The 12,492-nt window shown below is 41.4% G+C and overlaps 1 protein-coding gene across 1 annotated transcript in view; it reads right to left on the reverse strand.

Moving 5' to 3' along the window:
* Positions 1–12,492, reverse strand: part of SORCS1 (sortilin related VPS10 domain containing receptor 1) — a 682,844-nt gene that overhangs the window by 430,268 nt on the left and 240,084 nt on the right. Inside the window, exon 2 of the mRNA XM_007941533.2 lies at positions 3,604–3,671. Within this exon, the coding sequence (XP_007939724.1) occupies positions 3,604–3,671 (68 nt within the window). The remainder of the gene's footprint in view (positions 1–3,603; positions 3,672–12,492) is intronic.

Raw genomic sequence — 12,492 nt, forward strand, 5'->3', positions numbered from 1 at the left:
ACGGCACATAACAACAACAACAATATATAGCATAAATGGACTATCAAGTAAAACCCAAAATGCATAAACAGCAGAAGAGAAACTGGATGAATGGAATCTTCTAAAAATCAAATTTTTATATGCTTCCAAAAACTTCTCCAAAGGAGTCAAAAGAGAACCTACAGATTGGAAAAAAATATTTGGCAATGATGTATCTGACAAGGGACTTCTCTAGAATCTATAGAAAACTCCAACACCTCAATAACAAAAAGACAAATAATCCAATTAATAAATGGGCAGAAGACATGAATAGACACTTCACAAAGGAGGATATTCAGGCAGCCAACAAACATGAAGAAATGCTCACGATCATTAGCCATTAGAGAGATGCAAATCAAAATAACAATGAGGTACCATCTTGCTCCAGCACTAGTAACAAAGTTCAACAAGACAGAAAATAACAAATGCTGGCAAGGATGTGGAGAGACTGGGACTCTCATACACTGCTGGTGGGGCTGTAAAATGGTACAACCATTGTGGAAAGCAGTATCGCGACTCTTTAAAAAGTTGCAATTAGAAATACCATTTGACCCAGCCATTCCATTACTAGGTATGTATCCTAAAGAAGTGAAAGCCATGACAAGAATAGACACATGCACACCCATGTTCATCGCAGCATTATTTACAATAGCCAAAAGATGGAAACAACCTAGGTGTCCATCAACACTCCTTGGAGAGAACAATCAAGGGAGAAAGAAGGGCTGTTTATGCACAGGGGAACAGCTCAGGGGGTAGGGGTTCATGGAGGGATGGACACAGGGAAGAGGTAACTGGGAGGAAGTGGGAGGGGAGCTGTTGCATTGTGGTGAATTGTGGTCAATGTCATGAGACAAAGAGTATGTAAACTGCTATATGGAAAGTGAATTTGTTCTGTAAATTTTCACCCAAATCACAATTGACAAAAAAAAAGGACTCTGGAAGACAGATAAACAATATATGCATAGGGTTCATTAAATAACATCTATAAGTCCAGGTATAAGGAGCTCTGGTGGTGTAGTGCCTAAGGCATGTGACTGCTAACCACAAAGTTGGAGGTTCAAACCCACCAACCACTCCTCAGAAACAAGACTGGACAATCCACTTCCATAAAGATTTACCACCTCAGAAACTCAAAGGTGGTTGCTATGAGTTGGAATCGACTCAATGGCAGTGTTTTTTTTTTTTTTTTTAAGTCCAGGTACTTGAACTTACTAACGTGTATGTTTGAACACACTATAAAAATGAATTGAGAGGATGGCATGAGAATGCATCCTAGCATTTAGCATACTATCTGACACTTAGTGAGTGCTCAATAAATGTTAGCATTTATTTTTGTTGTCATGATTACCTTTACCACCAGCATCATCACCATCATGTTTTAAACAGCAAGGCACTGGATTTAAGGACTTAAAGTCTGGTTGAAAAGAGAAAATATACATGTGAGCAAAATAAAGAAGCAACATTTACTTCTTATCTTTATTATAATACTTAGGCTTGTATGACAGTTTGTCTATTTACATAAACAGATTTATCTTCTGGGGTCTGACAGTTCTGGGTAGCTGTTTAAGTACTTTATTCAATGTAATTATATAAAGCAGGTTACATGCCTGTACATTTCTTTCTCACCTTAAATGTCCACAGATCTTTGTCTCCATGGAGACAATGAACATCTAAAGGACAGAGTCTGTGTGCCATTGATCTATGTACCTGCCCACCTTTCCTCCCTGAACCAACACAATCTAGGGCATAAAGGAGTTATCAATACATCTTTGTTAAACAAAGAGAAAGAAAATTATATGTTGATGACCACACAGAGACAAAACTGTACAACTCACTGGTCTATTCGATAACAGATATTTACCGAGCATCCTCTATGTGTAAAGTGCTGTGCTCAGTGGTATGGGTTCTAGGATAATGTCCAAAACACAGCTTGGGCCCCAAATGAGATTTTGGTGTAGGCAGGTGTTCTAAAAAGAAAATACAAGCTGGGGCAGGAGAAAACAATCCACTCTTGGCTGTTCCAAAGTCTTTCAAGCAGGGCTGCACTAAATGACCCAGGCTGAGAGGTGTCCTCTTCCCCATCCTCTCCTCTTCCAGCCTGCACCCTCCTCTGTAACAAGACCCCCAAGGAGGTTCCCTGAGCACGGAGTATGGGTACCCAGAGGTGCTCAAAAATGCAGCCCTACGAAAGCATGCATGAAGTGTGAAGTATTCCAAATACTGTTCCTTCATCATGTCTCTTTTCTTTACTAAATGCATTTTCACTGAGATATGTGCTCTTCCTTTTAAAATATTAAAATGACCAGTTTGTAGATAGTCTATAGTCAGTTGTCATATATGGCATACATGACATATGATGTGTGTGGCAAATGACTGCTGTGGGTGCATTAGAAAAGTATATAAATATTTTTGGATGGGATGTGTGTGAGAGAGAGAGTTCATATTATATATTACATTATATATATGTCATTATATATACACATATAAACATATTTACATATAAATACATGTATGTATGTATGTGTGTATATATATATATATATACATACACATACATATATATATACATACATACATGCATATATATATATATATATATATATATATATATATATATATATATATATATATATATATATATCACTGCCGTCACTAAAAGCAGAATAAGTCAGTTCAGCTCATCTTTTGCCTGAGGCCTTCTGGGGTCCCCCTGCCTGCACCAACCACTCTTTGCAGTGTTCTTCCAGCATCCAGCACATACCTTTGTCACGACACAAACTGTAGCATAAGCATCTGATTACTCATCTGACAATCACCACCAGTGCTCTCTTGGGCTTTAGTGATTGGTCTGAGTTTAGGAATGCAATCAAGACTGGCAAGAGAAGAGCCCAAAGAGCCAACCAGCAGCAAGACAAAGAAAGCAGATTTCTCAAACTGGATGTAAACAACAAGATGTAGAGCCTCCAAGAAGAGAGGAGGAGAGAAGAGATCCCTGGATTCTGGTCTTTAAAGAGCCCAGCTGCATATTTTGCCCAAATATTCAGTGAGTTGCTTTGCCCTAAAGCATATGTATTCACTCCTTTGAAACATTCTACCTGTATGTGGCAATACAATGTGTAGCCCAGAAGTAAGAGTGTGCCTGTGAGTGTGAGCACATACCTGTGTGTGCTGTTAGTGAAATAAATGCAGGACCACAGAAGGGAAGTGAGTGAGACGGCATCATCCTGGTAGCCTGTCTGGGTTCTGCAGACCAGAGGGCTGTTGATCCCCTCTGCAGAAAACTCTCCCTTTTTCCATTCTGCTCCAATCATCTCATGGATCAGTGGGAGCCATGGGAACCAAAAGGCAGAAACACAACCTCATGTAGTTACCATGAGGGGACCGTGAACCAGAGAAAGGGTCCACAGAGGAAGGAAGGGTCTGCCTGCCTGGACATAAACCCCAACCCATTGCTAAGGGAAACCCAGAGGAAACCAAGGAGGAAAGGGTGAACCTAACCAGGAACCCGAGTGGAGGGTGCTTTAGTGCAAGAGAGGCATCGTGTTGCACTCTGTCAGTGATTATCAGCTCACGGTATCTACCTACCTCCACAGCGAGCTCTCAGTGATGCTCCCCAGGTTGTAGTCATAGAGCTTCGTCAAAATGAGAATCACCTGAAGGTGGAAGAAAAAAGTCATGGTCAGTCTCAAACAATTACAATTTCTCAGAACTGAAAGAGCCCAAGGGAGGGTTTAGGATTCTGGTGCATAGTGCCTGAGGCACTTGACTGCTGACCAGAAAGCTGGCAGTTCAAACTCACCAGCCACTCCTCGGAAGAAAGGTTGGGAGATCTACTTCCGTAGTGATACTGCCTTGGCAACCCAAGGGGGGGTCGCTATGAGTCGGGTCCAACTCGATGGCACATAACAACAACAACGTAATTGAATGAAATGTTTCAGCGTTGCTCTCATGAAGGGAAAGGGTTTGCCAAAGCCTTCTCCTAAACCACTTAGGCCTTATCTCCTCCCCACTTCTCATCCTCTTACCCCACACCAAAAGTTAGTGACCATCTAAGCATTTCTTATCTGGTGGCCTTCATACTTTTGGAGAACGCTGTCAGAACTGTCCATTTTGCACCCCAAAGGGAGCCACTAAAATGCCCTGGTGCCACAGTAGTTATGCACTGGGCTGATAACCACAAGGTTGGCAGCTGAAAGTTACCAGCCACTGCATGGGAGAAAGTTGTGACAGTTTGTTTCTGTAAGGACCACAGCCTTGGAAACCCTATGCAGTGGTTCTGCTCTGTTCTATACGATTGCTCTGAGTTGAACTTGACTGGATGGCAACAGGTAGGGAAGCCTTTGGATGGAAAATCAGGAGAGAAGCTAATGTCGCAGTTGCCAGCCTCCTCATTTGCAGGTGGACCACACAGGTAGGTTACTTAACTTCCCCAAAGCTCGACATTCCCATTTATAAAGACAGCAATGCAACTCTTCCTCTGCACATTGCTGTGAGGAGTTAATTTAAGCAATAAATGAAAATTATAGTGATCCTTCCTTGGGTTTCCGACACCATATCTCTACGGAAGTAGATTGCCCAATCTTCCTTCTGAGGAGTGAATGGTGGGTATGAACCAGCAGGCTGCTGGCTACCAGTCAAACGCCTTAGGCACTACACTACAAGAGCTCCTATTAATTAGCCAAGAGTTCTTAAATACTAGTTTCTTTCCTTTCTCCTCTGTGGGCTTGGCTTTAGCAACTTCTTCTCATCTCTCAATTTCTAGGAGAGCCATGGGATAGTGCCCCAGAGGCTGGGCAACAGCATTCCAACAGGAGCCATCTAGGATTCACAGAATCCTGAAGCTGTTAGAATTTGAAGATGGTCCATAAGAAAAAGATCATAAAATTATGAATAGAAAATTAAAACCAGATCCTTGGAAAGTACTTGTGCAATTACGTAGCCAAGAAGCTAACACTTCATTAGCTTCATGGCATTTTTTCCTTGGATTTTCATTTATCAATGTTTCAACTTCGCTCAAAGAAACCCAAATGATTTAGTTCATTCTTCCAGAATCCACCAAACATTTATTAAGCATTTATTATCAGTTCAAGATTTTTGCCTGATGGCAAACAGAAAGAAATACAAAAGATGAGGCCTAGTAGTCCATGGTCCAGTTACAGCCCAATGACACACTCATCAAAGGAGAAGGAAGTTGATGGAGAGCTGATCTATCCCTTCCCAGGTTCCCTGAAACTCAATGCCCACTGTGGCAGCAGTGGCAAAGTGGCTTCTCTTGGTGCCTATAGCTATCAGAAGGGCTACTTGGTTGGCTGAAGTGCATGTGCCCCCAGAACCTTTGGGAACATTCAACAGAGCAGTGCGTCCCTCACCACTGACATCCCCACGCCTTCCCTGCTCCTCATACATAAAGAGAATGTAATGGTCTGCTCCACTCTCTAGTGTGGTTCCTATTTTTCTCCTGATACTCATATCCTAGAACATTTGGCCCTGTTGCTTGCAACTCAGCAGAAGAATGCTGACACAGATTTTCTGATCTTTTCTCTGTAGGCCCAAAGATCACTTCGAGGCACAGAGCAGAACATCCGAATGTTGAATTCCAAGGCAGCAAGCTGCTGAACTTTCCAAGCACCGCTCTGCTACCATAGGGCTTGATTTACCAAAGTCGAAAGCATCAGTGAGCAGATTCTTAACACTTCCTTCACAGCAAGCCAACTGGAATTCAGATGTGTTCCAAGTTCAAGGAAGCAGAGAACTATGGTGGCAAAAAGACAGAGGTTCCCCAGGTCCTGTCCTCAAAGGCCACCCTATTGTAAACCACAACACAAGCTTCCTCAAAGGATCTGTTCAAAACTTGCTTCAGCAGCAAAACACGAGCATGTGTGAGGTGCTGGGCACCCTATGGGCACATCAGATGGCATGCCTGCAGTGGGGGCATATGCTTAGCAGATCCTTGTGCCAATTAAGTCGCTCTAAGTGCTAAATTTCAATCACCGCCATCCTAGGAACGCTGATCAGTGGCAGCAGGGTGGCTGTTTGTTTGAAGACACAGAACGGTGGTGCTGCTCCAGCTCCATACGATTTCACCGAATAGGCCTATAAATCCCCCACCAAGAAAATAGGGGTGTGGGCATAAAGTATTTCTAGGTAGTTGCTCTCCTGATACAATACAGCAGTAAACTCAATAATGAAGTTCAGCTGGTCACAGGCTATGTCTCCCATTCATCGGATGAGGGAATTCAGAGCAGCAGCAGAGAAGGGACCCTTTAACCCAGCGTGTAATGGTGTGGAGCCCCAGGCTCAGGCACCAGCACGCCGGAACTGTTGAAGCAACTCCTAGGGCAAGCAAGGCGGGAGGGAGGTAAAAATCTGCTCCTTGCTTCTTCTTGCTGGGCTAGTAAAACTCAAATGCCAGTGATACACTCAGGCAGTTTATCAATACTGCACCACACAGACATCCTTTATGGCATTTCAAAGCATATCTGCTTGAATCAATCTATTTAATCTTTCTGTTTTCGGAATGGGAGCAAGAAAGCACGAAGACTGCTAACCTTTAGTTAGGTTTTCAATCGATTATTTGAGATAGCTCGCTTTTTTTCTTTTTTCTTTTTTCTTCCACCTTTACTGTCTATGTGCCTTATTTACCACCTAGTCCTGGAGAGTGATGAGGCATATTAGGTCTGTTTTGTTGGCTGTTTTTTCTGTTCTGGTTAATTAGCAATCCTATTAGACAGAATTAGCACTTGTTAGAGGGGCTGGCCACAGCCAAATGCCACTCTAGCACTTGGGCATGAGGACTAGTAAATGGGACAAAGGGAAAAATGCAATTGCCTGCCCATTCTGGTCCTGTTGTTGTTGCTGTTATTTTCCATCGAGTCGGCCCTGACTCATATCATGTACTATTTTTGTGTGCTTTTCAAACCTTTTAAATCTCAGTGGAACTTTTTAATGATGTGAAATTGTGTTTAGGTAATGTTGGGAGCTCTGGTAATGTAGTGCCTAAGGCACTTGACTGCTAACCACAAGGTTGATGGTTCAAACCCACCAGCCACTCCTTGGAAGGACGGTTGGGCAATCTACTTCTGCAGTGATACCGCCTCAGAAACCCAAGGAGGGGTTGCTATGAGTCAGGTCCAACTCAACGGCACATAACAACAACAACAATATATATGTGGAGTTTTATTTCCATTTGTTCAGTTAACAATTTTCATGTGCAGATATAACTCTACAAGTTCAAGTTTACAACATTTAATTATAAAATCCATCAGTGAGAACAAGGCTGTTTTTATGAACACATACACATATGCATACACATGCATGCGCAGGGTAATGGATCCATCAGCATCTCAAATTATTCCTGTACCTTGTTTTCACTATGTATCATCAAAATATCTATTTCACAACAATAAGCAGTGACCATCTAGTAATAATTTAGGTTCTTCTCTAAATCTTAGTGTGCTATCTCTAAATGGGAGCTCTGGTGGCAGAGTGCCCAAAGTATACAATTGCTAAACAGAAGGCTGGTGGTTCAAACCCATCAGCCACTTCTCAGAAGGAAGGCTGGGCAATCTACTTCCGTAATGGTATCGCTTTGGAAACCCAACGAAGGGTCGCTATGAGTCAGATCTGACTGGACGGCAATGAGTTTGGGTTTTTTGGGTTTTGTTTTTGTTTTTTTTTTGGTAATCCATATGGAAGCCTGTAATCATTGATCTTCATCAGTAAGTGTTTAAATACTTTTAAACCTTAAACCTTTTTCTTTACTCAGTTACAAAACAAAAACATTCATGTAGATAATAGAGGCACTCTAGTGGATAACTAATAAGACTATTCTAACCCAAGGAGGGGTCGCTATGAGTTGGGTCCAACTTGATGGCACATAAAGACAAACAAGTGTAAATTAGCAAAAAATAGTCAAAAATGTTCTGTTATATGAAAATGGCAGGATTAGCCTTATTTCGATGTATGTGTTAAAATGAATTAATCTGGCAGCAGTCTAAATTAATACATTGGCAGCCCCTGTTATGCCAATTATAGTCATGTAACACCTTTTAGTGTGACAGCATGTTTTTTAATTAACATAAAAATATAATTTAGAAATGAAACTTTCACCAAACATTTAAGGAATCCCTATAACACCTTCAGAAACACTGGTTGTACATTAGGTTTCTGAGGTAGTAAATCTACAGAACTAGATTGCCTCATGTTCCTTCCACAGAGTGGCTAGTGGGTTTGAACATTCAACCTTCTGGTTAGCATTCAAATGCCTTAGGCACTATGCCACCTGAGCTCTGCCTATACTGCCTAGAACCAAAATTTGTTCCACATTCTCTACATAGCCTCAAAGGAACTCTCCATTTCTCTTCTGAAGAAAAAACATAGTGTCTTCCCCCTTTCCCTGCAGGAAAAGAATGGAATGCAGTATCAGTAGTGAGACCGCCTCAGAAACCCAAGGAGAGGTCGCTGTGAGTTGGGTCCAACTCAACGGCACATAACAACAACAACAATATATATGTGGCATTTCATCACAGTCGTCCCTCCCCTCATATCCAAAAAGGAATGCACACAGTTCCCCTAAGAGTGGTCCCTCTAGTTTGTATTGCTTAGGGACAAAAACTTGGTTGGAAAGAGAAGACTAATGAGAATCTTACTTGAAGGCTAAGTTTGCCTAGCAAGCTTATTATTTTGCTTAAATTATGAATTTAGGGTAGTTCTGGGGTAACTAATGGACATTTAGGAAGATTCAAGTTCCAGGAGGATACTTGGTCTGGCCACTGCCTGTCACTTCATCTCACCTTCATTCATCTCAGCAAAATCGCAGAAAACTGGGACATGTCTCCTGATTTTTCCATTATTAATGATTTGCATTTTTTCTCCATCTGTGGCTAACTGAAGGAGCTCTGGTGGCATAGTGATGAAAGCATTAAGCTGCCAAACAAAAAGGCAAGGGGTTGAAAAAAAAACCAACCCGGGGGAAAAAAAAGAAACAAGCCGCCTTCCCAAAAAAGTAAAAAACTGGAAAACCCAAGAAGCAATTCCAACCCGGCCCAAAAAAAAAAAGGTCACTAAATGCTGGAATTGACTTGAGGGCAGTGGGTTTGGGTTTGATGGCTAATTGTCAAAGTGGAATCAAATCTCAAGTGAATCAAAAGTGTGGTCTTATGTTCCATGAATGTTAAGCAAGTAGTTTGGGCTACAAATTCCCTGGCGGCCAAATCCTGAATGATGCAGTTGTTGACAGGATTCCTACTCTATAAAACAAGGCAGTTTTCTATGCATTTCTCCCAGCTGTCATCAGTGATGCAGAGCTGACTTGGGCAGGTGGTTCTGTAATTGTAGCACATGGGGAGACTTCACAGAGCTCAATGATGCCAGTGTTCATTATTCCTTTAATCTGGGGTGGGTCTCAGCCTGGCTCAGATGAACAATGGGATGGCTACAATGAAGACACCAGTAGGATGGGCCAGGTCTAGAGCTGGCTATCTGTCTTTCCCCCTCCAGCATTCAGCATGTCCCTGGAATTTCCTCATTACCCAAGCTCAGATAGCCACCTCTCTGCTTATTGGGTCAACTTCACAGGCAACATTCAATGCTTTATAGATATATTAAAGATAATATGGGGACAGAGACTTACAAGGGTCACGGAGAGATTTGGAAAAGTCTTTCACGGGGATTGAGTTGGATAAAATATAAGGAGGGTGTTCAAACAGCCAGGAATTTGTTTTGGTTTTGGTTGTTATCTCTGCACTCTATTTTTAGGGAAAGAAGCAAACCCCCAACAGTGGTTTTCCTAAAATTATGCTCCACATTGTGTCTTTGGCTCAGTAAGCATTTATTCAACTCTCCAATTTTAATAGCAGTTCTCATACTTTTGGAATCTTTGAAGAATCTGATCTGATAAAAGTTATGAGCATTCAACAATGAATACAACTTTAATGATATCATTGATCTTCCAATCCTAGGGGGTTTATGAATCTAGGAAGAAAAATTGTCAATAATTCCCTGAAAATGAGAACTTTGTTTAGAAGAAAGAACTTTCAGCTCTAAAATTCTAAGCATTCAATTCAATCAACATTTAGTAAGTACTTGTTAAGAGGCAGGAATAAAAATATGTGCTGTGTACTGCAAAAGGAGAGTGAGACATGGTTCTGGGACCCAGAAGCTCACAGGCTGGTGGAAAGGCAGACTTATACTCACATAGTTACAAAACAAGGATTACCAAAGGATGACCTAAGACAATACACAGTGCTTATGTTTTGTAAGGAGCAAGAACAGAAAGGTGTAATCAGGAATGGGCTCCTGCATATTCAATACAAGATCCCAGAGGCCATATGGGATTCAGACAGAGATGAGAGGGCCTATAACCAACCAGTTGCTGTCAGGGTGATTGCAACTCATGGCAACCCCACGTGTGTTTGAGCAGAGCTGCATCCCGTGGGGTTTTTAACGGCTCATTTTTCAGAACTGGATTGTCAGCCCTTTCTCCTGAGTTACCTCTGGGTGGACTCATTCCTCCAATCTTTCAGTTACCAACCAAGCCCTTTAATTTAACAGTTTGCATCACTCACCCTGTGAGAATATTCCAAGAGAAAGGAGTGTGAAAATGGAGGCCAAGAGGTGGGAACACTCTCACAAAGTATTAAACAAAAAGAGCAAGTCCTCAGGCTTAGCTACAGCACAGGTTAGCAGCAGCAGCCTGGCAGAATATCAGGATAGACAGCCAGGTTCTGTCTCTATTGCTGAGAGCCTTAAAAACTGGGTGACTGTGCTCTGCTAGACATAGCGAACGATTTAAAAACCAGATCAGATTTTGAGTCCTGGTTGAGCCAACATATCTGTTCCAATGCTTTAAGCTTCAAGAAACACAACACTAAAAGTGACTCAAACAATGAGGGTGTACCATCTCCTGGTGGCACAAATGGTTTAGCACTTGGTACTAACTGAAAAGTTGACTGTTGGAACCCACCCAATGACTCCCCAGGAGAAACACCTAGCAATCTGCTTCCATAAAAATTATAGTCTATGGGGCAGTTCTACTCTGTCCTCCAGGGGTCACTATGAGTCGGAATCAATTTGAAGGCACCTAACAGCAACATTTCATGTAACAGGAAGTCCAGAGGTCATGCAGTTCCATGGCCAATTTAGCCTAACAATGTCATCAAGGACTTAGACAATGTCCGTATTTCCTCTCTGAAAGTGACAATACTTGAATGCTACTTACCCTCATCCTTGCAAGGTGGCCATAATAATTTCTTATATCAAGTGTAAATATAGCTACATCCAGCAAAGAAAAGAAGGGCTGTTTCCTCTTGTGTATATCCATGGGAGTTTTTGTTTGTTTGCATGTTTTTGTTCTTTAATTAGGGATCAAACTCTTTCCCTAAAACCCTCTTAGCAAAGATGTCTCAGTCTCACTGATCAAGATTGTGCCACAAACCCACAGCGTGGCTTTCAGAAAGACTGCAAGAGCAGAAGCTCATGTTTCCAGGTGCTGTTTTCTATGGTGAGAGATGAGATTTCCCCACAAGGAAAGAGTGGAGTGACTGCAGAGTAACAACTAGTACTATCTCCCCCGATCATTATTATGTGACTTTGGAGGAGTCACTTAAATATTGATTGGACTTCTCTTAATTAAAATTTAAAAAAGGAAACAATGTCATCTCTCCTCTTTATCTCAGAATTGTGGGAAGCAAAAACTGTAACAAATGTAAAAACTTTTTGTAAATATTAAAGTATTATGCAAATGTAAGCTGCTATTATTAATAACACCTAGCATTTAATGGATATCTTTTCTGTTTGCCACACAACTTACTTTATTAAGGGCATTTCTCGTAATTTCTCTCTCACTCTTCTTTTTTTGTCCCCCCCTCACTGGTGAGGCACACGGAAGCTATGTAACTTAAATGACTCGGCAAGCAAATGGTGGACACAAAAATTCAACCAAGGCAGTTCTGTTTAACTCATTCCACAGACAGACTCCTAATTTCTGTGTTAAACTGTTCTCTATGTTATATTGCCTACTATGAGCATCATTGTTATAGGCATAGCTTGCTTTATTATCCTTTGCAAATACTGTTTTTTTTACAAATCGAAGGTTTGTGGCAACTTGTGTCGAGCAAGACTATCAGCACCATTTTTCCAACACCATGTGCTTACTTCATTTCTCTGTGTCACATTTTGGTAATGTGTGCAATATTTCAAACTTTTTTTGTTACTATGATATCTGTATGGTGATCTGCGATAAGCTACCTTTAAAGTTCCTATTGTAACGGTTTTGGGGCACCACAAACTGCACCTATATAAGATGGCAAATGTAATTAACAAATGTTGCATGTTTTGACTGCTGCATCAACCAGCCTCCCCTGTCTCTCTCTCCCCTTGGAGGTCCTTATTCTCTAAGACATGACAATATTGAAATTAAGCCAATTAATAACCCTACAATGGACTCTAAATGTTCAATTGAAAGGAAAAGTCCAT

This window comes from Orycteropus afer, unplaced genomic scaffold (assembly GCF_000298275.1).
Source record: "Orycteropus afer afer isolate SDZICR_OR568_19922 unplaced genomic scaffold, OryAfe1.0 scaffold00082, whole genome shotgun sequence".
Lineage (NCBI taxonomy): Eukaryota > Metazoa > Chordata > Mammalia > Tubulidentata > Orycteropodidae > Orycteropus > Orycteropus afer.